At 45.5% G+C, this 26,236-nt stretch overlaps 3 protein-coding genes and 1 long non-coding RNA gene across 5 annotated transcripts; 1 reads left to right on the forward strand and 3 right to left on the reverse strand.

Annotated features, from left to right (window-relative positions):
- Positions 1–480: 480 nt before the first annotated feature.
- On the reverse strand, positions 481–2,715 carry LOC100824764 (protein CHUP1, chloroplastic). Of its 2 annotated transcripts, XM_024457460.1 has the most exons (3): positions 2,608–2,715; positions 1,199–2,073; positions 481–1,099 (listed from the first exon to the last, which is right to left on the reverse strand). In XM_024457460.1, the coding sequence occupies exons 2-3, from the start codon at positions 2,045–2,047 to the stop codon at positions 608–610; spliced, it is 1,341 nt and encodes a 446-aa protein (XP_024313228.1). In that variant the 5' UTR covers positions 2,048–2,073; positions 2,608–2,715; the 3' UTR covers positions 481–607. The 2 variants fall into 2 exon arrangements, with proteins under 2 accessions (XP_024313228.1, XP_003561330.3); XM_003561282.4 differs by having other exon boundaries at positions 1,199–2,651.
- An 89-nt stretch (positions 2,716–2,804) lies between these two features.
- Positions 2,805–5,816, reverse strand: LOC100822670 (peptidyl-prolyl cis-trans isomerase FKBP16-4, chloroplastic). The gene is made up of 9 exons (XM_003557399.4): positions 5,584–5,816; positions 5,432–5,493; positions 5,284–5,339; positions 4,947–5,004; positions 4,183–4,257; positions 3,832–3,921; positions 3,315–3,392; positions 3,146–3,186; positions 2,805–3,065 (listed from the first exon to the last, which is right to left on the reverse strand). The coding sequence occupies exons 1-9, from the start codon at positions 5,750–5,752 to the stop codon at positions 3,038–3,040; spliced, it is 657 nt and encodes a 218-aa protein (XP_003557447.1). The 5' UTR covers positions 5,753–5,816; the 3' UTR covers positions 2,805–3,037.
- A 9,324-nt stretch (positions 5,817–15,140) lies between these two features.
- LOC100825067 (protein argonaute 14) lies at positions 15,141–21,973 on the forward strand. The gene is made up of 22 exons (XM_003561283.4): positions 15,141–15,649; positions 16,578–16,774; positions 16,897–17,037; positions 17,142–17,272; positions 17,790–17,899; positions 17,976–18,082; positions 18,182–18,317; positions 18,388–18,504; positions 18,700–18,807; positions 18,880–18,951; positions 19,282–19,401; positions 19,483–19,621; positions 19,869–19,990; positions 20,067–20,204; positions 20,362–20,507; positions 20,576–20,638; positions 20,712–20,775; positions 20,869–20,998; positions 21,076–21,149; positions 21,264–21,358; positions 21,447–21,478; positions 21,566–21,973. The coding sequence occupies exons 1-22, from the start codon at positions 15,344–15,346 to the stop codon at positions 21,769–21,771; spliced, it is 2,754 nt and encodes a 917-aa protein (XP_003561331.2). The 5' UTR covers positions 15,141–15,343; the 3' UTR covers positions 21,772–21,973.
- Positions 21,855–24,394, reverse strand: LOC112270735. The gene is made up of 2 exons (XR_002963097.1): positions 23,921–24,394; positions 21,855–22,527 (listed from the first exon to the last, which is right to left on the reverse strand). It is a non-coding gene; the product is annotated as an uncharacterized LOC112270735 (long non-coding RNA).
- Between the last annotated feature and the right edge of the window lie 1,842 nt (positions 24,395–26,236).

Raw genomic sequence — 26,236 nt, forward strand, 5'->3', positions numbered from 1 at the left:
AACCTTGGACGCTCGGCTCGCCGGCTCGAGCTTATATGGTCTCAGGCTGAGCTCGGCTCAGCTTCGCTGCCGCGCGCATCTCTACGTTCGCTGCCCCTGCTCACCTTTTATTCTTCAAATCCGGCAACCGACGCATTGTCGCGCCACCACGCAACAACGAGCCGGACCGTGCTGGTGCCGGCCTACCCCAGCGGCTCGCCGGCAGCCACGGACCGAGCCGGTTCGGCTTGTCGATGGCGAGCTTGGGCTGAGCCTGGCTCGGATCGTGGCCCAAAGGAAGCGCACACGGGAGGAGCGCGGAGAAAGCATCAAATCTCCGGCTTTAAAAAAAAAACTTGTTGAATCAAACAAAATGTTTAAAAATAATTCTTTTTTCCAACTGTTTCATCAAATTTTTATTGTCGCAAACGAGCCGCACAATTTTTTCATTTTTTCGAACAGTTATTCAAAGGCTAAGCACGACTACATGAACACCATCCGAACAGAATCATGATCGATTACACGTTAATCATATTTATTTTCTCTCAACTGAATTTGACTCAAATATATATACATCAGGTATTCTCACGTAAATCAAGCAAATCTGCAATGAATCATGAATGACACGTTACATCTCACTGCTTGGAAGCCCTTTCGATCCTGCACGGCCTCCTGCTCTGCTCTTGCTCGCGCCCTTCCCGCTTCTGGCCCACCCTCTGAGCTTGTGGAGCAATCTGGGCCGACCGATCCCGGTCCTGCAGCCCGCCAGGCCCATGCACGACTCTTCCTCCCCGGCGGCGCCGCGTGACGACGCATCGGACGGCGCCTTGCAGAGCTCCACCTCGTTGCTCGGCCCCGCCGCCGCCACCATCTTCTCCCCCTTCTTCTGCTTCGTCTCCCCAGTCGGGCCGGCTTCGTCGTCGTCCCCGATCACCACCGTACTGCCCTCGCCGTCGTCGCCGACGAGGAGGTCGTGCTGCAGCCACGCCGTGATCCAGCCGAGGTAGATCAGCTCCTCCATGTCCGCCGCCCACCGGTCCCGGAGCTCCTCCAGCCCGCCCATCAGGTCCTTGCTGCTCGACAGCTTCTGCATGCTCCTCTCCACCATGACCTCCACGTTCTGCGTGCAAGGAAATCGTGATCAAAGTGCGAATTACAGGAAATTTCAGTATATCAACGAAGCGAAGAAGACGAAGATTTTGCAGGTTGTTAACTGTACCTCGTTGTTTGTTCCTTTCTCCTTCTGCAGCTGCAAAACCAGCTGCTTCATCTCCTCCATGAGTTGCTCAAAGCCCTGGCACCTCAGGGCCATCTCTGCATCCTGGGCATCCAGAGCCATCATCTTTCCACCAATGGCCTCAAATTCTTGCCTGCTTCTCCTTGTCAGCTTGCTGAATTTGTTCTGCAGTGCGTCTAGCTTCGCCCGCATCGCGGCGAACTCTTCGGCTGCCGCGTGGATCTCCGCGGCGGCCGCCTCGAGCCGCTGGTTCTGGGACTCCAGCAGCTCCAGCTTCATCCCCAGGCACATGATCTGCATTTTCTGGTACGTCGACTCCTGCTCCTTCATGTCGCAGTAGTCATGGAACCGCGACTCGATGCCCGTGGCTCGCTCCTCCAGGGTGGACACGGCGTGCTTCAGGCTCTCGACATCTTCGGCCGCCGTCCCCGGATCATCCTGGGACTTGTGATTGCTGGCTGCAGCTTCTGATGAACTCTCGGTGGCCTGTGCCACCATGATGTCTCCAGTAAGAGAAGCCTGCCTTGCACGTCCACCGCTGAGGAGCCTGCCGGTGCTGCAGGGGATCTCTGCTTGCACCATCTTCCGCGATGCGCGATTAGGGGACTCCATTTCTTCTCCTCCTTCCTCTTCTTCGTGAGCCGAATTCGAACCGTATGATGATGATTGATCCAATTGGATTGGGCTATCAGATGAGTCTAGGTTACTACTGTGCCTATTTGCTCTATCTGCTATGAGGGTACAGATAAAAGAACCAGCCAGGGGAAAAGCTAAGGGAATTATTATCTTCAAAAGAAGATTCTTGATGTCCTCTGCTTTCTGACTTCCCATTTAGAACATTTTGTCATTCCTTTAGTCTGCATGAAACAAGCTCTCTTTAGTACTATATCTACTGCCCCGCCCCCATAAGGCTCCAACTTGCTTTGCCTTCAGGGCTAAACTATGCCAAGTTTCTTCAGGTCTATAACCCATCAACAGTTGTTTGGTTAACATCTTTGCTCAAGGAGAAACAAAATGTTGCCTCTTCCATAGTTCCATATAATCTGACATTGTTTAACCAATTAATATCTGGATTTTGTAACTACTTGTAATTCATCTTTGCCTTGCAAGGCAAGATTAGTATTGTTCTGTTCCTTGCTTAAGAGAAGAAGGCACAACCCTAGCATGCACAAGATGCAAAAGCTCTCAGCTTGTTTGAACATTTGGACAAGATAACCTTCCCTAACAGTCAAAAGGTGTTGTTAGGAAAACTAGAGCTAGTTCACATTACGTAGCGTAGGCACTGGCAGTCAGTAATAATAAGATATATTTTGGTAACATATTTGTGTGGTTCATAACTGTATACAGGCAGTAAAAGTGAACTAGATGAAGAAGAAAATGCATCTACGTACCAAAAAGGTAGACCAACTCGTCAGACACAAACGTTGCTTTGCTACAGGTAATACTCCTTTCAGGCACAGTTTTTGCTTTACATATTTTTATTGTTACTTCTATACATTCCTGTTCACAGGGGATGCATGCATTAAAATCTCATGATCTGAAAGACCATTGCACAGCTGGGTAATGAAACTACGAGAGCCTATATAAGTGCCGAGGAAAAGAGAGTCTTCTGAATGCTGCACTGGAAAATTCGAATTTACAGTTGAGAAGAATTTGCTTGATCTCCAATTGAACAAAGCAGTGAAGTTCAAACCTTACATGATTATGCACTTGTGTACGCAACAACAGCACAAACATTTGATTCATCTAGCCCTTTATTTTTGCAGTAATACTCTACAGCATGTTTAATATACACCATTTTCTGCAAATGTCCATGCACAATTATCCTTCAACGATCTTCACAGGACTCCTGTAGAACAGATCACTTTTCATTAGAGTTCTGGCAAGACAAAAAAGCAACTGCGCATATTATTTCAGGACTACACCTACCCAAATGGACTTTGCTTGATTGATAGTAGTTCAACATCCAGCTGTTTGCAACAGAGAAACATTTAATGATGAGATACAGAACATAAACAATTTCAACAACAGCGAAAAAATCTGAATGATAATGGAAAACATATTTATATAAATAGCATGAAAACAAATGTCAGATTACCTCAATAGTTGCATTTGGAGGAATTTCTTGAACGCCCTTTTTCCCATAAGCAAGTTCAGGAGGAACAATAAGCAACCTCTGAAATATTCGTTATCATCAGATTACAGAACAAGAACAACAATGTTTCCCTCATCCAAGAAATCATGACAGGATAAGACTTTTTTGTGCGTTCATGTCTCAAAATGATGTGGCATGCATAAAGTGATCAGTGAAGACAAAGAATTGGTTAGAACTGACAAATGATAGCGATGTAATGTTTTTGTCGATATCAAGCTCAAATAAAATATATGCCTTTTGACATGATGCAGGTAACTTAGCATATTTCACGATCATCAATTAAACAAACAATCTCTGATGAGGCATCAAAGAGTGATGGGTAACTTAATTATCTGCAACTATGTTTCCTGATCAGTAACTGATATCAACAGATCTTAGCTGTTTACAAACTCATGGAATTTCCGTTAGAAAAGAAAGATCATACAGCAAAACTGAAACAAAAATTACAGGAGTTGCTCACCTGGCCTCCAACTTTCATTCCCTCAACCCCAAGATCCAATCCTCTGAGAACATTGCCTCTTTCAGAATTCCCAACATCAAACCCATATGGCTACACATCATTTAGGCAAGAAAAAATAGAGTAAATCTAGAAGAATACAATCTGTAACTACAACAACTTGCAAATCAACATTGGGCGACTATCAAGAAGATTCTAAATGTAAAATTAAGAAGCTGATAGTTTGGAAGACGGAAAGTGACAGGAACTCATACAATATAAAAGTTCGATTTCATGAATCAATTCTATTGTGATTTTATTAAAGTGATTGATTTACTATTATACACAGAAAGAGGGAGAATGTTAAAGCAATACCGATCCACCAGTGACACCGAGACCCTGCCTGCTTGTCATGAATGTTATGCCCTTCCACTTGGCCACATAATGTACCTACACTAAAGATAGGATAAACCATTATACTTGAAAAAATGAAGTTAAAAATAAATTGCAACTTATGACCAATCACCTGGTAGAATATAACTTGATATATCGGAACACTGTTATTTAACTTAGGCTTCCTATTAGTTCAATCTTGCAATTTTTAGCAAAAGTGGCTAAGTGCTGCATGATAACTTGTTCTCTAAAACACTATATGTCAACAGATTTGTCACTCATCCATAGAGGTGCAAACGGGTAATCAAATGAGCTAAAATTTCAAAATCACATCACTTTTTGAAAAACTAGTTCATTTGTTTGAACTCAAGGGGGTTGTTGGGTACCCTAATGGTAACTTGTTGCACCTCTACTCATCCATATGATGATATGATTAGTCAAAATAAATGAAGACAAACACAACAAATGGATGTTTCTGGACAATTGGACATTCTTGAGAAAGAGTGTCAACACAATTATAAGATATCACCTTTTATGTGATGAATTAGATGAGATAAAATAGAGTCAAATCGGACCACATAAACTCGAGGAGGTAAAAGAAAATTTTGCACATTTCAGAATTCCCATTTCATGAGACTTCATCCTTATCAGTTCCTCTCATTGCTACAGGTTCATGCCAATAATCTTCTACATGATTCTACAAATGCTAAGCTTGATCGAATACAAATAGTAGTGCTGGTACATACTGCGACACGGGATCCCTTTACAGCCTTAGCCCCACCTCCTACCTTGATGTCATAATACCTGCTCAAGACTTCATATGTTATAGCACATTCAGGTAATGGCAATTAGTTAGCAAAGCATGATGAACCAATTTGATCTCATTTTGCAAGATCAGCGGCCTTCCGATCAGTAGAATGCACCGTATCCGTTATGCTGTGTATGACAGTAGGTATCTAGGAGCTACATGTCTACCACACGAGGACAAATTATTGCCAATCCAAATTAGAGCACAAGAGCCGAAGAGCACCTAGGAGTACACTAGCAGGGGTTAAATAAACAGAGTGTGTGCTGTGTGCGTACTTGAGGCCATTAGGAAGAGTTTTGAAGTCGCTCTCCGGAATCTTGGAGGCCCTAAACTGCCCCCCAAACAACATAAAACCTCAGCTCAATTTCACCCGATGCGAAAACCTGAACAGCTGAAGGACACTACGAGGACACAGATTCTTACAACTCTCCTACTGGTAGACACGGCATCGGCTTCCCCTCCCCCGGCGACGCCAATCCCTACGGCTGCACCAACACCAAGAACACACGTACTCTGAATAAACCTGAAACCGGAAGAATCGAGGAATAACAGAGTATCATGTATCGATCGAGAACCTGCGGTGGCGGCGACGAGCGAGGCGAACCACCGCCGGGAGGCTGTCCCCTCAGGGGAGGCGTCCGAGCGGCAGGCGAAGGCGGTCGTCCGCCGCGACCTCGCCGAGATAGGGGAGAGCGGAAGGGCGCGGCGCGGGCACAGGGAGGGCAGGACGGAGGAGAGCTCCATTTGTGCGGACGACGAGCAGGCGGCAGCGGACGGGTTTTGTTTGATTTTGGTTTGGATATTATATTCAGGGGAGATTGGATATTTGTTCTGGGTTGGGTTCGGTCGCGTGGATTTTGCGTTCGTGGCCTGTAAATTCACATTCTGGAGTAGTCGCTTTTTTTTAGCGGGAACAAAACTTCCATTGACACCTGGGCACAGCCAAATCGCTGGCCACAGAACCTCTGCAAAATCTGGAGCATCAGCAGGGCCATATGGCTTGGGAGGGTTCTCCGGTGACGTACGTCACCTCACTGACGCGTGGGGCAGACCCCACCTGCCATTGAAGCACCGGATGTGGCTTTTGGGTAGACCCCAGACTTTAGCGTCCGCAACTTTCTCAAAAGCTTGCAAAATAATAGCTCCGTACCGTATTAAGTGTCGAAATATTACGTGTATCTAAATACATTTTGGTGTGTAGACATATTTATATTTAGATAAATTTGAGACACTTAATATGAGACGGAGGAAGTATAATGTACTTTCTTCGTATCAAATCAAGTGACATGGATTTGTATAAAAATCTAAACTAATTCATGTCATGTATTTTCGGCATTGATGGTGTAGGAAATAAATAAAAAAACTAATGATCCCTTTCTAGTACCATAATTGTCTACTGCCTAATTGCCTCCAGAGTGCGATGCCAAATCAGAAAAAAAAAATCGGAACAGAAGCAAGTTGCTGGTGCTAAATTTGATTGGGGAATAAAGAGTCTATTGACCTGTCTCCCACCACGGAACCTCCACAATCTGAGAAAAATGGATGACGCGGTAGAATCTACTGGAGTCGAGGATGGACGAGAGATGGAGAGTGTAGGCGTGAAGGGAACGGGCTATGGCAGCTCATGGCAGCAGCATGACGCGACAGACGACAACAACAGGTGGTACATCAGTGCCAAAATTAGAGCGTAGAGGCTGTTTGGATTGAACCCAAGTTTGCCTTACCTGATTGGGCATCTTTTTATTGCCCATGAGTTTGCCAATTTTGACCAATAAAATGAATTAGAATTGTCGAAAAGGAATTGACATGCTCAATAATTGGCATCCTTTCAAACAAGACCAATTTTTTTGTCATGACCAAAAAATTGGCATGACATACTTTGGTAACAAAATACACCATGTTTGGTTCTTGTACATTCACGTCATGCAAAATTTTTGGCTCATGGTTGGTCAAAAAATTGACAAAATTTGTGAAGAGAGACGTGAGATGGTTGGCAAGATTCTTTTAGAAGCCAAATTTTTGTTTACCAACCACAGAAAGACAGAAATAATATGCGTTGCCAAAAGGTTGACAGGGCAAGTTTGGGCAAAACGCAAACACACCCTGCGTGGTAAATATGGCATTTGGTACACTGTGAATAGATAATAGCGCAATGTTAAGAATGTTCTGCTAGTAGAACTAGTTTTTGCAGCAAGTCTATCTATTGTGAATTTTACCACTTAATGGATCTCAGAAGGGAAAAGCAAAAAGCTTACACAACCAAGACTCATCTCGGAATTAAAGTGTGGCGTGTTATTTCCAACAGTGGTGATCTTGTTTTTCTTCTTCTTTGTGATAGACAGCGGTCTCAAATCTAGAGATGGGTTGACCTCTGGTCACATCATATATGAAGATCAGAATGCGTGGAGCAAGACTCAAAGAGGGAGATTATAAATATAGATTTAATGTTCCCCGCAAAAAGAAAAAAGATTTAATGTTGAAAAAAAGAGAGTACCACAACGAAACCTTGATATCAAAGCAAAATGCTAATACGAGAATAAAAAATAGCTCAAATCTTTAAACCCCAGAAGAGAGGCTTCTGGCGATGCTTGTCGTCCAGTAGCTTTGAAGGCCGGTTGAAGCAGTACTCCCTCCGTTTCTCAAAAATTGGCATATTAGTTTTCATTAAGACAATGTTCTGATCACAAATTATTATGTTAAATTGTTGTTTATATGACATGAAACCACAAGTATCAAGTACTTTTGATAACGAATCTAGAGATACTAATTTTACGTCATATAAAATACATCTTGATATACTCTCTCCATTTCTCAAAGGTTGGCGTATTTTGTTTCGTTAAGACAAGCATTTGATCAAGATTTACTCTATTAATATGTAAGTTATATGATACAAAACCATGATCATTAGCAAGAACTTTTAAAAACGAATCCATTGATATAAATTTCATGTATGAAAAAACACATATCAATAGAGTTTTTATTGGTCAAAATATTGTCTTAACGAAACAAAATACGTCAACCTGTGTGAAATGAAGAGAGTAGTAATTTGTGATCAAAGGTTCCTGTCGATGAAAACCACGGAGGGAGTATCTTGTTTCGAGAGGAGATCATCTTGCGGTTCAGAACTTCTGGCTTTGAAGGCTGGCTGACCACGTAGGAGCTAGGAGTCGTAGATCCAGAACTAGTATCTTGTTTCAGAAAGGAGATCCTCTTGGTCGTGACGCATGACCCTTACTCCGGTAGGCCCCCGATTGACCGAAACGTCCAGCATGCGCCATGGAAGGCTAGCTGACGACTATCGCGCTGCCGTCGACAGCTGGGAAGGCTGCAACTTTGAGTCTTGGATTTATTACCCAAGCAATGATATGTACAGTGTACTGCCAGACGAAATGCCTCAAAAGTACCGCTCCTAGTGCTACTACTGGACAAGACCACCGAGTGAGATCTGGCAAACTGCAGGGCATTCGGTGGCCAAAAGACTGAAACGTCTACAAGACTTACGCTAGTGCTACTAGGTTCCCTTTGTTTAGGGCATGAATTGTGCTTATTTGGCTTTTAGGACGACAAGCCAACGAACTAAAAAAAAAATCGCTGGACTGCAAACAAGAAGTTCCAGGCCCGTTTGTACTACCGAGCAAAAGCACCAGTGCTTCTCGTTTTGGCTCGAGCTGGAACAAAATCCCACGCCCTTTTGCCCTTCCCACTATTTACGTCAAAACTGCCTTCTCCTCTGTTCCCCTCCCTCACCCCGACTCCTCCCGAGCGAGCAACAAGACGCGAGCGAGCGCCGGCCCGACCTAGATCCAGCGTTGCCCGGGCACGCTGCCGGTTCGTCCTCGCCAGATCCGCCTCGTCCACCGGCTCCTCCCCCTGTTCCCGTCCTCGGCCGCCCGACGCCAGCCCACCAACCGACGCCCGACCAAGCTCCGTGAGGCAGACTTGGCCGGATCCGCCTCCTCCGCCGCAGCTTGGTCTTCCCCGACCAGAGCCACGCCGCCGTCTCATCTCCCTGACCAAGTCCGCGCCGTGCGCCACCCCGGTCCGCATGAACAGATGAAAGGCGGGCTGGCGAAGCATGCTGTTCGGGTGAGTTTCGCTCGTGGCCGCCGCCGAGCACGAGGAGATGGAGGACGGTTAGGGCGCGGAAGAGCAGGCCGCCGATGACGATTGCTAACCTGTGCATATTACCACGGGCACTGCCGTGTTCCTGATTTACCGGTGCACACACGTATTATTCCTTTTATTTGTTTGTTGTCATCATTGTTGGCTAAGGTGCCACAGATTCTTGCAATAACAAAGTAGTGTTCGACTTGATTTCTGAAAATTTTGTTTCTTTCTTCGTCATTGAACCACCGCCTGTTTCTGATAATGCGTGAAGGAGCCAACTGCAGTGTTCTTGTGCTGCATCGTTAAGTGCTAGCTAGCTTCGTAGACCAACGACTTAACTAATAAGTATTGGTACTGTACTATTTTTTTCATTGTTAAAATTAAATAATAGAAAAAATCAAATAATTCATGCTAAATCTACCTAAAACAAATCTTGTCAAAATTTGATATTTTACGCTGAAAAGAATTATTAAACTCGTCATTTGCACTTACATCAATAAACTCAACACTTAAACAAAATCAGCAGTAAGTAAGCACATTTCAGTTGTAACCATAGTTTTACTGCTTTCCTAAATGAACAGCAGTCAGGTTCTAGCTCCAGCAAAAAATTAGCTTCTTTGAGCTCCAACAAGCTTTTATTCAGCTCCAGCCTAAAGAAAGTCAGCCTAGCAAGGTCGGCAGAGCGAGGTGCTGGACCAGCAGTCGGCTTTCACGGCAGTGGCAATTGCAACAGTCTGATGTCAAGGCTCTCGCATTCCGGCAGAAATGAAACGAGAGGGAGGGGCGTTGTTAAGCCAGCCTTCCTCTGATTTTATGGATAGTGATTCCCCTTGTGACATGGCATTCCGACGGATGGATGAGATCGACAGCTGGATGATGCATCCCGTGAAGCCCGCTCAGGTAAAAGGCAAATAAATGTGTGTGCAAACAGAACCCCCGCGAGGCCGCCGGGCAGGCAAACGCGTCCACCTACAACGGCGCGCCCGTGGCCGCCACGACCGAAGAACATTATGCATCCACCGGTCGGCGGCCGACGCAATGGGCCATGGCACACGTGCAACGCCCGTTATGTTACCCCCCCGGGTGCTCTCTGCCGACAGATGTGTAGCCGAACCAAACCCTGCGTGGACCATCTCACCAAGATCACTTTATTTTCGAACATGCGATGGTGAACTTGCAAGGACGTGTTTGCTTTGTGTCTGGCTTACCAAGACCAGTGAGATTACCGATGCCCCTCTCCTGGTGTGCAGGGCTTCGGCAAAGGGTTGTAGACGACAACAAATTTTTCTCCACTGACAGCTCAAGGTTATCAATCCCCATAAAACTTTGGTTTACAAGTACGTAGCTCCATCAGATCCTAAAAAAAAAAATTAATACCTCCGTTTCATAATTTTTGTCGAAATCCTACATGTATCTAGACACTTTTTAGCAATAGATACATCTTTTTTGATCAAATTTAACACAAGAATTATGAAAAGGAGGAAGTAGCTGCCATCGGGCAATCATGAAAGCACAAACATGAAGCCTCTCGCGTCCTCAAGACACCTATCAAGATTGTCATTCATGCAACCACACTAGTTCTCCAAAGAGGTGGATTAACTGCTGGTGGATTTTTTTTAATTACTAAAAACAATTTTAAGGAGTGTGAAACGAGTGTTTTAGACACTCTTATCCTAATACGCAGTTTTAGACACTCCTATCCTAATACGCAGTTTTAGACACTCCTAGTACGCAGACATTACACTCCTAAGTGGAAAGTACATAATGGAACATTTACAATGGATCGTGAATATCTTTTTTTTGTTTTTATCTGGTTCGTAAGTGTCTTGAGATTGTTACAAACCGAGCACGAACTGCCTTTGCGGCTCAATCATATCTCTAGCCGGAGCTAAATTGAACTTGCTCGCTTTTTAACACGAGTTGAGCTGAGTTCAGTCTAGATCGCTCCAATCTGGCTCTTCTACGTCCTTATTTCGGCCATTGCTTTCCTTGACAAATATCACAAGAATGTCACATACAAAAAATAGCATACCGATTAGAACCTAACACACCACAAGTAAACATTTTTTAATATACAACATCAAATTAAGGGCGGGAAAAGAAGGCGATGACATACCAAGCAAGGGTGAAGGCACCGCTTTATGCGACAACCTCTAAACCTGAGGATAGATCAACTTTCCAAATCGTTTGATGCAATTGACTCCATGCAACAGAAGTGAATAAAAAGTTCTTTAAAGGCAAGTGATAAGATGAACCTCATGCAAGAGAGATACTAAAAAAACATCATGCATGAGAGAACGAAAACCAACTTTGATAGGTGGTGGCTCATTTGGAGATAGAAGGGAACCTCAGATGAGAAAATGACCAAGCTGCAGGCTTCATGACCACAAAGTGGGGCTCTAATGGAGGTTAAGAAGAACCCTAGCAGCGTTGCCGTTCTCGCAACGAATTTTTTTTTCAATTTTCAGGCAACCAAGGATGAAGACCAAACATACAAAACACCATCTACCCCTAATAATAAAAGCAGGAAGGTTTCCATCGTTGGTTTCGTACGTCGGGCAAATTTGCATTGTAACCCTTTCGTTTTTCAAGAACTCAACCCACACTCCAGCTTGCGAAGGAACTGGGGTTTTCTGCAAAATTTGGGCTTTCCTGCAATTTTGTCATCCTTGTTACCGGCTACCGCAACCATCCCTTTCACCTCGACACCAGCATTGGATCATGAGGACGCAGATCGAGGTGCTCCCGCTCGATGGCTTAGTCACTGGTGGCGCAACAGTTTGAGGACACACTCGTGCGCATCGTCCTCACCGCTAACGTCGTCTCCTTCGCGCTCGCACTCTCTTCCTCGGCAGGGTTGCTCTTCTCTGAATCCAAATCTGACATGAATGGGGTGCCAGCATGGACTCCTTTTCCGGTTCTACAAAGCTCCGCCCAAGGTGCCGTCTCGCCAGATCCGCCCGACTGCCGTCTCGCCATCTGGCTCTCTACATCCTTATTTGGGCATTGCTTTCCTTGCCAGATATCATAGGAATGCCACAATGTTTTAGGTGCGCGTTTAGTTTCTATCGTAGTCGTGCCTTGCATGCCGCACTTTATTATCTATGTGGCCCATGTGTCATAGATACGATCTTTGCCCATGTCCTTGGATTCAATTTTGGTGGCCACACTTTTGTGGCAAGTCACATGGTGCCTAAGCTTAGTTGTGGAATTTTTTTCTTTGAACCAAACATACCCATATGCCAAAGCCCACAATGTGTCATAGACATAACCTTTTGACGAATTATGTGGCTCTAATTATGTTAAGCGCACTTTTGTAACTTATAAGTCACAAAGGGCGCACCTTACTGTCACATACAAAAAATAGCATACCGATTAGAACCTAACCCACCACAAGTAAACATTTTTTAATATATAACATCAAATTAAGGGCGGGAAAAGAAGGCGATGACATAACAAGCAAGGGCGAAGGTACCGCTTTATGCGACAACCTCTAAACCAGAGGATAGATCAACTTTCCAAATCATTTGATGCAGTTGACTCCATGCAACAGAAGTGAATAAAAAAGTTCTTTGAAGGCAACTGATAAGATGAACCTCATACAAGAGAGATAGTAAAAAACATCATGCACGAGTTGCCTTTGCGGCTCGATCATATCTCTAGACCCAGCTAAATTGAACTTGCTCACTTTTTAAGACGAGTTGAGCTGAGTTCAGTCTAGATCGCTCCAATCTGGCTCTTCTACGTCCTTATTTCGGCCATTGCTTTCCTTGCCAAATATCACAAGAATGTCACAATTTTTTAGGCACGTGTTCGGTTTCTATAATAGTCGTGCCTTGCCGTACTTTATTATCTATGTGGCCCATGTGTCATAGATACGATCTTTGCCCATGTCCTTGGATTCAATTTTGGTGGCCACACTTTTGTGGCAAGTCACATGGTGCCTAAGTTTAGTTATGGCAAAAAATTCCTAGAACCAAACATACCCATATGCCAAAGCCCACAATGTGTCATAGACATAACCTTTTGACGAATTATGTGGCTCCAATTATGTTAGGCACACTTTTGTAACTTGTAAGTCACAAAGGGGATATAACCTTGGTGTCACATACAAAAAATAGCATACCGATTAGAACCTAACACACCACAAGTGTTTTTTTTAATATATAACATCGTACTTGCAACCGCCGCCGTCTCCTTCGTGCTCACGCTCTCCTCCTCTCTGGGGTTCCTCTCTGAATCCAAATCCGAGACGAATGGGGGGTGCCGACATGGACTCCTTTTCCCGTTCTACAAAGCTCCGCCTGAGGCTTCGTCTCGCCAGATCCGCCCAACCGTCGACTCGCTAGAACTTCATCAGCGCACCTCGCAATCCGCCCGGAACGTTGTCTCACCCAACGTACCGCCTCTTCGGTCAACGCCGTCTCCTTCGCGCTTGTGCTTTCCTCCTCGGCAGGGTTGCTCTTCTTTGAATCCAAATCCGAGACGAATGGGGTGCCAACATGGACTCCTTTTCCTGTTCTACAAAACTCCGTCCGAGGCGTCGTCTTGCCAGATCTGCTCGATTGCCAACTCGCTAGAACTTCATCCGCACGCCTCGCCTAATCCTCCTGGGACGTTGTCTCGCCCAAGGTACCGCCTCTCCGGTCAACACCGTCGCTGCTAACCTCAATAGGCAATCTATACATATAATTCAAAGCAAAAGGAAAAAAGAAAGGAAAAACTAGAGGGAGGGGATGCAAGATCTAACCCGTTCATCCATCTTCTCAAACCGTCTCCCGGTCAGCCACCATAGCAGTTAGCGGGAAAGGAAAGGGATGTGGTCGCCCCCCCTAGATCTAGGCATATCCGAAGAGATTATTTAAGGAGCTACCACAAGATCCACCTCCAGAACCAACCGCCGACTCAACATCATCGATGGAGAGGGAACAAAGGAGAGACAACTGCTAGTCCCCACCCAAACGAACGTTGATGATTTTCTCACGAGAACGGCTAACGACATAGCTGCATGCAGGAATGAAGCTACAAACCTAGGTAATACAGAGAGCTGCTGCTACGATATCCCTCCTTTCCCTACTCCGAACGCCGGCGGCTGCCTCAGCGAAGCAGGAGAAAAGGAGGATTTCCCTAGATCTGGATGGAAGGAGAGGGGCGAGAAACTAGGGTTAATTTGCGGCGGCGGCGGCGGAGGAGGAGGAGGAGAAAAGGAGGATTGCCCTAGATCTGGATGGAAGGAGATGGGTGAAATATTAGGGTTCATTTGCGGCGGCAGCGGCAGAGGAGGAGGAGGAGGAGAAAAGGAGGATTGCTCTAGATCTGGATGGAAGGAGATGGGTGAAATATTAGGGTTCATTTGCGGCGGCGGTGGCGGCGGAGAAAACAAGAATTGCCTCTAGTTATTTCTGTGAGAAAATGGACGGCTGACATTGAGGGTCGGAGCCATCGGATGGCCCAACGCGTTTCAACATATGGAGCGAAATATTAGGGTTAATTTGCGGCGGCGGCGGCCGCAGAAAAAACAAGAATTGCCTCTAGTTGTTTCTACGATGAAATGGACGGCTGAGGTTGAGTGCCGGAGCTATCGGACGGCCCAGCACGTTTCAACAGATGGTATGGTTCCCGTCCACCTGAAAAATCGGTGGAGCCAAAACATACGAGCGAATCTAAATCTATTCACTGACATGTAGGTCAATGTTCACCATGTAAGTTTCGGGCCCACATGTCAGTGAGTTTGGGTACGCTCAACCATGGTATAAGCGCTTCTCGCGGCTCCTGGCCTGCACACGATCCTCTATAAAAACGAGGCCCCCGCAGCGGTTTTTCTCATCTTCTTCCGTTTTCCCTTCTCGCTGTAGCGCTTCCAAAACCCTCTCTGTCTCTCCGATGGCCTCGATGGGGGCCGGGCGCGGCGGTCGCGGCGACGGCTCAGGCCGCGGCCGAGGCCGTGGTGGCGGACGGGGCGACGGCGGAGGGCGCGGTCTCGGCGGCCGTGGCGGGGCCGGAGCCGGAGGAGTCGGTTACCCGCAGCCGCAAGGTCGCGGTAATGGCGGAGGCCGCGTCCCTGGCGGGCGAGGACCTGGTGGGTACCAGCAGCCGCTGGCGCCCGCTCGCGTCGATGCGGGAGACCGTGGGCCGGCCGCTCCCCGTGCGGTCCCCGCGGCGTCCACGAGTTCCGCGCCTGCGTCGGCGGCAGCGTCTGCCCATGCTCTCGCAAGGGACCTGGGCAGGATGACCGTGATGGTACCCGCTGCTCACCCCGCTGCGCCATCCGCGGCGATCCCGGCTCCTGCTGCCACGGCGACCCCCGCTCCTGGCGCCCCTGCTCCTGCCGCGGCGACCCCTGCTCCTCCTCCACAAGCGTCCGCCGCGGTGGGGGCTGGATCTCAACCGGCTCTTCCAGCGGCTGCTCCGGTGTCAAGCAAGGCGCTGATGCCACCGGCGCGTCCTGGATTCGGCAGAGCGGGCCAGAAGATCACCGTGCGCGCGAACCACTTCCTCGTCCGCGTGGCCGACAAGGACGTTTGCCACTACGATGTAAGCCTTCCTCTGCGATCTCTTCCTGCTCGAGTCTAAATCTCTACTAATCTTGTACCTGCTTAATTATCTGCTTAAATCTCGCGTGGTTTCGGTTAAGTAAAACTAAATCTCTGCGGTGCCGTTCTATGCTGCTTCGATAGATCGATCCCCTCTCTGCTAGAGATAGGATCAAATGTAGGAGTTCGAACAAGGGACGATGGTAGGGCAGTAGGCGCGCGTAGTTACGTTGTTGATGTTCGGTAGGGCCCAGATCTCTTGCTCGTAGTCCATGTTCGAGGGCCATGTTTCACTTTGATAAAAAAAAACGCGCAGATCTTGTGACGGTTCTCTGTTCTTTTATACGTGTCGATTGTGTGTGTAACATTTTTTCCAGTCTATATATTCGATCAAGCTATGCAATGTGTACTAGCTACTAGGCGTACCTTTCAATGTGAGATGTACACACATTTCCTCGAAGTTTCTGAGCTCCGCAAATGTGGCTTATGTTTCTTTTCTTTTGTGTATTTACTACTTTTTTCACGCGGTAGCTAGAGGGGTTTCTATTTCGAGCAAAAGTCTTGCAGCGCGCATGTGGCGTGCTGGCTCCGTTCTGGACGGCGCTGCATTGCTCTGTGCTCGCAGCACAGCTGGTTTCTTTCAATGATGAATAACGGAGGCAAAGACTGGTACACGGGATAATGTGCTTTGTCCAACCTTTGCTGATTTAGGCAAGACCTCGGCTCTGTGTGGTTGCGCCGTTGATAGGCATACTAGCTGCAGAGTTTGCCTTGTTCTGTGTGTGGCGTTCTGGTCTTTTTTACCACGCTCGTTTTGACTATGATAAACCAACGCTGTGCTTGTTTAAGATTGTTGATTATTTCGTGCTGCTCTTTAACCCAATGCTAATTAGTGGACTTACTTTACTTTTATCGGATCCCCCTTTCAGGTCGCCATCAATCCCGAGCCGAAGGCGAGACGGATCAACAGGGTTCTGATGTCGGAGCTCCTGAACATCCATCGTGCATCGTCTCTCGGTGGCCTACTGGTCGCTTATGATGGTAGCAAGAGCCTCTACACTGCAGGCGAGCTGCCTTTCAAGGTGATGGATTTCTCCATCAAGCTGGGCAAAGAACGCAGAGAAATGTGAGCATGGTTTTATTTTGATGTTTCTTTGTGCACCTAGCTAGTCTGTTTAATTTCATTTGTGAAGTGCATGCTAATTGATGAATTTAATTTCATTTCCTATTGATCTCCACGGGTGATAGTGAGTACAAGGTCACAATTCGATTTGCTGCACGGGCAAACTTGTACCACCTACAGCAGTTCCTCAGTGGTCGTCAAAGGGACTGCCCACAGGACACCATACAAGCGCTGGACGTTGCGCTGAGGGAGACACCTTCTCAGAAGTATGACATCATTGTTAACATCTCTAGCTCTTCTCTGTTATATTTGTTTTTACTACTATTTTTTTAAAGTCGTTAACATATACTTGGTTCTCCTACTTCTGCAGCTATGCCACTTTTTCTCGATCGTTCTTCTCCTCCAATTTTGGCCAAAGCGACATTGGTGATGGGCTGGAGTGTTGGAAGGGTTATTATCAGAGCTTGAGGCCCACTCAAATGGGCCTCTCATTGAATATAGGTGCATATTTGTCCTAAAACTCCTCTTGATTCACTGACAGAAAATCACACCATAGGCCATTCTTGCAATTATTCTTTGACTGAGTGTTCTTGCGAAAGTAGTCAGGTCTGTTTGATTATGTTTTCTGTTTACCTGGATTCCAAATTCACGAAGTCAAGGGGGGGTATTTTGTTTTAGATGGTGTGCGCCGGGCCCAGGCAGCAGTGCAATGCCTGGGCAAGACACGAGGGGGAGTAGTTTAAACACAAGTCCAACCACCCAATTGAAAACTTATTACTCCCTCCGTCCCAAAATAACTGTTGTGAATTTGTACAAGATCTTATACAAATTCACGACACTTATTTTTGGACGGAGGGAGTAGTAGTGTGGCTCTGTTGGCAAAATAAAAATCCGCACATGAGTTCAGTTAAGCAATAGTGTTTATTAGTTTAGTTTTCGTGCGCACATGAATTTATTTGTGCAGTTCTTTTCCACAGCTTATTATTTTTTCTGAACTCGTTGTACTTCTGTGCTACAGACACATCCTCAACGTCATTCTATAAGGCAATCTCGGTGATAAAATATGTTCAAGCGTGTCTACCGAATGCCGACACTAGACGTCCTCTTTCTGACAGGGACCGTCTGAAGGTACTACATTTGTCAACACAAAATATAGCACAGAAAATGTTTTAGCAACTAACTTTTGGTTTTTCATTTTTTTTAGATTAAGAAAGCACTGCGGGGAGTTCGTGTTGAAACCACACACCAACAGGGCAAACGGAGTTCCTACAAGATAACTGGGATTACTTCTGTCCCACTGATTCAGCTCAAGTACTTGTTTCTCCTCGTAATCCCATTTCGTCCATGCAATATACCCCCCTCCCCCCTGCTTGCAGTGCCAAATTATTTACTGGTAGTTGTTGTTTCTAGCTTTTCTCTGGATGAAGGCACCCAGATGACTGTTGCACAATATTTTCTGGAACGATACAAGTATAGACTGGAGTTCACATCTTGGCCATGTCTGCAGTCGGGCAATGATTCTCGTCCTATATATTTGCCAATGGAGGTATATTTTGCTTGGTTTTTGCACAACAGCGGCTGTGAAATTCTGCTACTGACAAACCATATGTTTGTAGGTATGCACAATTATAGAAGGCCAAAGATTCACTAGGAAGCTTAATGAGAAACAAGTGACTGGCATACTGCGAGCAACATGTCAGCGTCCCCAGCTTAGGGAAGAGAATATACGTAAGGTATTTGTCAAGACGACAGTTATAACACTACTTACAAAGGATTGGGAATTTTAGTAGCTTAGAGAGTGTTTATGACATTCTTATACATACATTTTAGCATTCCACTTCTGCTTTGTGATCTAGCATCATTTTTTGTATGCTTTGACATGAGCAAACTGTTACAAATGATCACATACTTATTCATGTATTTTATAGATGGTTGAAAGCAACAACTATGCAGCCGATAGGATGGCCCGGGAGTTTGGGATCGATGTTGCCAATCAAATGGTCAATGTGCACGCCCGCGTGCTGCCTCCACCCACGGTGGCTATTCTACATTTGGTCCTTTATCTCCTGCTTTTTGTTGATTAATTCCAACTGTTTATTTTGTTTTAGCTGAAATATCATGAATCTGGAAAGGACAAAGCTTGTGCACCCAGTGTTGGCCAATGGAATATGATCAATAAGGTGATTCAGTTCTGACTTTATATGAACTCTGAAATCAATTTTTTCTACATTTTTTAGTTTTTTTGATAATGCGACAGAACCGTAACAATCTTGTCCGAACTTTCTAAACGCTGCCCAAAATTGTAGTACTCGCTCCGTTTCATAAAGATTGGCACGATTTATAACTAGCTCTAGTTCAAAGCCGTGACAATCTTTATCAAAAGGAGGGAGTGCATTTTTTAATTTGGAAAGAGACCCTAGATTTCTATCTCCAGAACATGAACATGAGACTGTGATCTAGTTTTTTTAATTGTTCCAATTGCTGACGTGTCCTTTCTAATTTTATTTTAGAAAATGGTTAATGGAGCAAACGTTCAGAGATGGACTTGTTTAAACTTCTCACGCATGCACATTGATGGGGTGCGTATGTTTTGTGACGACCTAGTCCGTATGTGCAACGCCATTGGCATGGTAAGTTTGGCGCATGTTTCTTGATACAATATCCTGGTACCATCAGTCACTGTAGACTTAATTTAGTCTCTAATCATCCAGGTTGTCAATGTAAAGCCCGTGGATAAAGTTTGCTCAGCTTCTGCTAACAACATAGAAGGTGCTTTGAAAGATGTTCACAAAATGTTTCCTGATCTTCAGTTGCTTATTGTGATTCTCCCAGATGTTACTGGTCATTATGGTATGCACACTCTTTCTATTCCTTAAATCTCTTCATGTTTTCTGGCCTCACAGAATCATATTTGTGCCATTCTGGTTCCCCCCCCCCCCCCCCCCCCCCAATAAATTAGCAGAACAAAGAGGCAAGTTGCAATGTTAACACAATATGTGCATAACATTATGTATCTATGTTAACACAATCTATACATATATGCTAACACAATCTGAACATAATATGTACATAAACATATATTTGTGCAATTCTGTAGGGAAAGTTAAGAAGGTGTGCGAGACTGACCTTGGGATAGTAACCCAATGCCTTAAACCAGGCAAGGTCTACAATGCTAAAAAGCAATATTTTGAAAATGTTGCACTTAAGATCAATGTCAAGGTGAGTTTGATGGCAGTCGCCTTTCCTGTATGTTTAAGATATTCGTTGGTACTGATATTTATGCTTTCTTAATTAGGCTGGAGGGAGAAATACAGCTCTTCAGCAAGCTCTTTCGCGTCAAACACCCTTAGTCTCCGATAGACCAACAATCATTTTTGGTGCTGATGTAACACATCCTGCAGCAGGGGAGGATTCCTCGGCATCGATTGCAGCTGTCAGTTTCTTACATCCTCTTGCAACAAGTGTTCAATTGTTAATCTGGATCATAGTTTGTATGGATTTAAATGGACTCTCAGTTTATTATCGGAATGGCATTGTTGTGATGCAGTTGGCATGATTCGTTTTGAGTGATTCGTGTTGAGTGAATGCAGGTGGTGGCCTCTATGGACTGGCCTGAAATCACGAAGTACAAAGCTGTGGTCTCAGCGCAACCACCGAGGCAGGAGATTATTCAAGAACTCTTTTGGACTGGTAAAGATCCAGAGAAGGGCACCCCTGTGCACGGTGGTATGATCAGGTAAGTACTTTGCGTCCTCCAGAATATTCAATGATGATAGTGGCTTAAAACTGTCGCTTTCTCTGCAGGGAACTACTGATTTCATTCCTTAAGAAGACCAATTTTAAGCCTCAGAGGATAATATTCTACAGGTCTGTCCTTCAAATCACGATTTTATCATTCATTGATGATCCCTTGTTGAAGTGCTATTGTGGTCCTATTTAGGGATGGTGTGAGCGAAGGGCAGTTCGCTCAAGTTCTGTTACATGAAATGGATGCCATCAGAAAGGTGATGCCTAAGTTTCATTTCGATCTTTGCCTGTCTGGTTCTGCTTTCATCATGTTATGTTGTGCTCACGCAATATTTTTTTTCTGTGGAAAGGCTTGTGCATCTTTGCAGGAGGATTATATGCCCCCAGTGACATTTGTGGTAGTCCAGAAAAGACACCACACAAGGCTCTTCCCTGAGGTGCACGGAAAGCAGTGTGACAAAAGTGGAAACATCCTTGCTGGTAAGTGCCACACACACACAGACACACACACAGTATGTGCTAGTGTAAGAGCATCCGCATTTGTCACTGTCTTGCAGGAACCGTGGTTGACACCAACGTTTGCCATCCTACCGAGTTTGATTTCTACCTGTGTAGCCATGCCGGAATTCAGGTACATATCCGCAACTGTCAACTATCTGGTGGCACCTGCAGTGCACCGATTTCCTTGCCCAGTGGTAAGAACACTTGTGACGGCCTGGACTGATGCGTGTGCATGTTTTTTCAGGGCACAAGCAGACCAACGCACTACCATGTGCTCTTTGATGAAAACCATTTCTCTGCCGATGAGTTGCAGTTGCTCACCAACAATCTGTGCTACACGTAAGCTCAGCCCCTCCCACAAACATTCACCACTGCTCTCTGTTTTAGTATTCACGCTGATATTTATATCCTTAAACTGTAAATGCAGATACGCAAGGTGCACTCGCTCTGTCTCAGTTGGTGAGTTCCGTTCCCAAGATCATCTCACATTTTCCTTTTCTTAAAGGCCACACTGATGTGTTATGTTTGGTTCCTTGCTTGGTGCAGTTCCGCCTGCCTACTACGCTCACCTGGCGGCGTTCCGTGCTCGGTACTACGACGAGCAAATGGAGGGTTCCGACGGCGGGTCGGTCGTCAGCGGTGGCAGCAGGGCATCAGCCGCCACCGGCGCAGGAGCTGCTGGCGCTCCCGCGGCGTTCCGCCAACTCCCCCAGATCAAGGACAAAGTCAAGGACGTGATGTTCTACTGCTGAATTGATCATGGCTGCTGGCAAGTCCTCCGTGGGAGTGTGGTTTGGTTAGAAATTTCGGTGCTACTTCCGTTTGGAACTTGTGGTGAATTGTGATGTTGCTGTTGGTAAAATTGCGAACTGCCATGCTGACGTGGTTTTGCGTTTATCTGAGAGGTTCGGTGATTTTTGTTTAGGTTCGCTCTGAAATATGCTTGCTTGCAGATCTCCGTTTCAAAGATATCTATTGGTGTGTGGTAGATTTCTATATCCTATAATCCTGTTTGTCCCACCTCTTTTCGTCTATTTTATTTTTATTATTTTGTCTTTGGTATTCAGCTGACGTATTTGATTTTAAAGTTATCACCATTTGAACCAAATCAATACAGGGCTTATCCGGGGTCCGGACAGTCCGCATAAGAACTTTGACACATGTTTTCTTTAATAATTCCAAAATAACTCAGAATGATAGTTACATCTGATATTATTTTGTGAAGAAAAAGCAAGCTCTCCTTGGAGGACAACAATTCTTTCTTTAGAAGTAGCAGCTGCTGGCCAAGAGAAGCTCTCCTGTTTGTAAATTTTGGAGTAAAAGAAAAATCTGAAAATGTTTGCGAGAAGCGTCTTTGGCGCAGCTCCGCTCCGCCACGGGCGGACATACATTTCCAGAGAGACGCTTTCTTCCCCATTTCTTCTTTCCTCATGCCCGTCCCGCGTTGTAGCCGCTGCCCCATCCGTGCGTCACCGTGCTGCTGCCGGAGGCCAGATCCGGCGGCCCCGCTGTTGCGGCTCATCCCCAGGTGGATCCGACGGTGAGTATTGTTTTATTTTTAATATAAATTAAATTAAATGCTAAAATTAAACTAAAACTAAAAGTGCGTAATAAAAAATAAAAGTTCAAACAAGTAAAAGGTCAAGTTTTTACAATTAAAAGTTGAAAAACTAAAAAGCAAAAACGAAAACTTCGGACAAACCCAAAAAGAAGGTGTCGGAATATAATAAAAATAACAGAGAATTAGAAATCGTAACTTGAAACAAGAACTACAAATTTAAAGCAATAATTAAAGAGCAACCCGGGTTAATAAAACTGAGAAAATTAACTCGGAAAGACATTTTTTTGAAACTCCGTTGCGGGATTCAGACCTAACCATTCAAGGAGAAGCAGTGGGAACGACAGAACCTATGACTCCATAGGATTTTATTGCAAAGAATCCAAAAATGAGCCCCGCCAATTAGTTCCACGCGAATGTCTAATCAATACGAGCCATGGTCTTGGAGACAAGTGACTGATGTCACCGACAAGTGACTGATGTCACCTATTTCTTTTTTGCAACAGTAAATATCTACAAACATTTTATCCACAAAAAACGGATTTAAAAACATTTAGCTTATGCCTTGATTACATCCCCGTGCCAACAGCCAGCCTTGCGAGATTCCCTGCGCTTGAAGTGGCTCTTACTGTAACATGTGGGCCTCACATATGGATCGCCCACAGGGTCCCCCACTGCCAGTACTGTTAAAACTAATTAATTGAACATTATTACTTGTAAATGACCAAACATGTACTCCCGCCTTTTCATAATTCTTGTTGAAATATTACATGTATCTACACGTTTTTTTAGAAATAGATACATCTAAATTTGAGACAAGAATTATGAAACGGAGCGAGTACATCTAAATCGTCGGGATGTATTTCACTCGTGCCGATAACGAGATTATTTCAAATGAGCCGTCTTCCGTGCACTTCAGCTAAAGCCACATTGTGTACATAAGGCACCATGTTACTCCCCCGGAAAAAAAAATGGCACCATGTCACTCCTACACCTAATGACTGCCCATTCTCACCTAAATTACTTCAGTGCTACCAGATCTCTCCTTCTCTATCTCAAAAAATAAAAAAAAATCTCTTTTCCAATAAAACGGGCAAGATCCATTTTCACTTTATCACGAGCTCTTAAAAGTTTGTTGTCAGAGCATCGATGCCATTGTCATGGTCTCAGAGTAACTGAGTGATGAAAGCCGTAACCCGCAACTAAAGCCTAGCTATTGTTACCAGGCGGCACAAAGGGTGGGCGTTCGGTTAAACCGAACCGATCGGTTCGGCTCTTCAGGTTTTTAAGAAATTCGGTTTCTGAAAAACAGGAATCGATCGGTTCTTCTGAGAAATGCTAACCGAAAAATCGGTTCCCCGAATGTTCGGTTCGGTTCTCGATTTTGACCGAACAAAACCGAAGTATGTACGCAGTATTCACCGGTCGCCGCAGTCGACTTGCCTTCCCGTCTGCCTCAACCCGCCATGGCGCCGGGTCAGCTGCTGCAGGGAGATGTAGGCCACCAGGCCGGAGAAGAGAGGAGACGGAGCATGCCGATCGACGAGCTCGCAACCGATGGAGAACGGGTTGATGACGAGGGGCTGATGGGGGCGGCTTGAATTGGTGCGGCCCTTCCGTCAGATCGGAGAGGAGGATGGGAATCAGGAGAGAGAGAGGGGTGAGGAAGAGCCGGAGAGGGCGAGGTGGCCAGGGTTGGGGTCACAGGCATATCGGTGGTTGGGATCACGAGTATATCGGGCGAGTGGAGTTCTTGTGGTTTCCTTTTTTTTTTCAGCGAAAGTTCTCGTGGTTTCTGGTTCTGTTAGTCGGACTATTGGGCTAGACGTTAGAAAGACAGAAGATGGGCTGGGCTTTGTAATGGGCTTATAGTATTCGGGTAGTTTGGGTATATCGGTTCACCGAGGCCCATGACCGAAGAAAGTTCGGTTCTTGGGAATCCAGAACCGAGATTTTGAACTGTTTTTCGGTTTCGGCTCATCCGGTTCTGGTTACCGGTTTTTCAGGTCTCGGTCTCGGTTTCTCGGTTTTTATGCCCACCCGCAATGGTCATCTTCTTAGTTACCTATACTCTAACAACATCCTTGGTCCACCACCGGTGTCGGTCACGCTTAAGAAATGAGACTACCCGCCACAGGTGGTGGACCACTAGTGGCGGTCCCTACCACCGCTACTCGTGTTCGGCGGGGATGCCCTCAAACGGCTTCAAATGGCGTTGATGTCATTGGCTCGTTTGAACCGCCACTAGAGGAGGTTCACGAGAGGAGTATTCTAGCACATTGACAATATGTTTCTAACATTTCTCTTTGGCACTGTACATAGTATGTGTTTAACATTTCTTGTTGACACTATCTACATTCGTTAATACATTCTGTACGTAATATGTGTTTAACATTTTTTGTTCGCAGTCTATAGATGGGGAAAGTAAAGAAGGTGTTGAACTCTTTTGCAATTCTTATTCATATCATGTGCATCCGTCCAACTCTATGTATCCGTGCATCTGTCACATCTCCACGGCTCGATCTGTATCTAACGTGGCCATCTCGAACATGGTAATTTTGCAAGAAAACGCCTGCACGGTATCTTCAACCTGGTTATTAGGCTGCGCTTTTTGTGAAACTCCCAAATATATCTCATGCGAGCAGTACCACGACCACACTTATTTTTTTTTTTTTGCGAAGAACGGAGATATAACAATCAAACAGAGTTTACACCATGATGCAAAGGATTGCATCTAAGCCAGCATGCTACTTAGACAGGGGACGGAGGGAGTATTTTTTTTTTATGGCGGCTACATCTGGGCACACGCACCCAATAAGAAGAGCTGCAGTCCACGGTGGGAGATCAAATCTGAGCGGGCACAACTAAGAAGAATCACACGCTGCAGAAAGTCAGGATGTGGTGGTCGTAAGTTCGTAACTAGCATAGCAGGGAGAGAGAGGTCGCCGGGATACATGGTAGCAAGCCTCGGCCCTAAGGATCCGGCTGCCGTCTCTGCAGGACTCCGTGTCGCCGGGATCGTCGCAGGCCACCAACGCGTGTCTCCGCCTCAACCGGTGTTGTCGAGATTTGGTCGACGGCCTCCGCGTTGTTGTTAGTGGCCATCGCGTATGAGATCGTTGGAGCCACAAGGATTAGGGGAGACTAGTGCAGAGGTTGGAATTGGGATTTGGGAGGAGTGCGCGTAGCCGAGGGGTGTTTGTCAAATTGATATGACTTTCTCAGGGAGGCTACGGGTATTTTCTCGCAAAATTCAGTACTGCAAGTAGTGGCCAAAACGAAGCCCTTTGAGAGTGTGCTAGAAATGTTTTTGCCATTCTGCATTAACTTTTATTGATAAGATTGACAAATATGGTGATGGATTATGATTGGTTTCCGAAAGCGCTTACTTTTGCAGGTATATGCTATTTTGTTCCATGTTGGGTGAATCGTACGATTCGTGCGACTTATTTTAGTCCATCCATTTATTGCAAGAAGTGGCATTACATCTTAGATCACGGCATATCTAAATTCTACATGTGTGTTTCTTGATCGCTACAATTACACCACCCCAATAAGAGCTTCTGGTGATCCGATGGGTAGACATGACACGTTAGGAGTACTAATCCTAAGTCCTAACTAACGGGTGTCCCCATGCCGTCAGTGGTGACACTAATCGA

The sequence above is a fragment of the Brachypodium distachyon genome, chromosome 1 (genome assembly GCF_000005505.3).
Source record: "Brachypodium distachyon strain Bd21 chromosome 1, Brachypodium_distachyon_v3.0, whole genome shotgun sequence".
Lineage (NCBI taxonomy): Eukaryota > Viridiplantae > Streptophyta > Magnoliopsida > Poales > Poaceae > Brachypodium > Brachypodium distachyon.

Coding starts and splice junctions, on each gene's coding strand:
- LOC100824764 (XM_024457460.1), bottom strand. CDS start 2,047: ATGGGAAGTCAGAAAGCAGAGGACATCAAGAATCTTCTTTTGAAGATA. Junction 1,100..1,198: donor AGAAAGGAACAAACAACGAG/GTACAGTTAACA, acceptor CCTTGCACGCAG/AACGTGGAGGTCATGGTGGA.
- LOC100822670 (XM_003557399.4), bottom strand. CDS start 5,752: ATGGAGCTCTCCTCCGTCCTGCCCTCCCTGTGCCCGCGCCGCGCCCTT. Junction 4,258..4,946: donor TAAAGGGATCCCGTGTCGCA/GTATGTACCAGC, acceptor TCTTTAGTGTAG/GTACATTATGTGGCCAAGTG. Junction 3,066..3,145: donor ATCAAGCAAAGTCCATTTGG/GTAGGTGTAGTC, acceptor TCTGTTCTACAG/GAGTCCTGTGAAGATCGTTG.
- LOC100825067 (XM_003561283.4), top strand. CDS start 15,344: ATGACCGTGATGGTACCCGCTGCTCACCCCGCTGCGCCATCCGCGGCG. Junction 16,775..16,896: donor GGCAAAGAACGCAGAGAAAT/GTGAGCATGGTT, acceptor CACGGGTGATAG/TGAGTACAAGGTCACAATTC. Junction 21,359..21,446: donor ACCAACAATCTGTGCTACAC/GTAAGCTCAGCC, acceptor CTGTAAATGCAG/ATACGCAAGGTGCACTCGCT.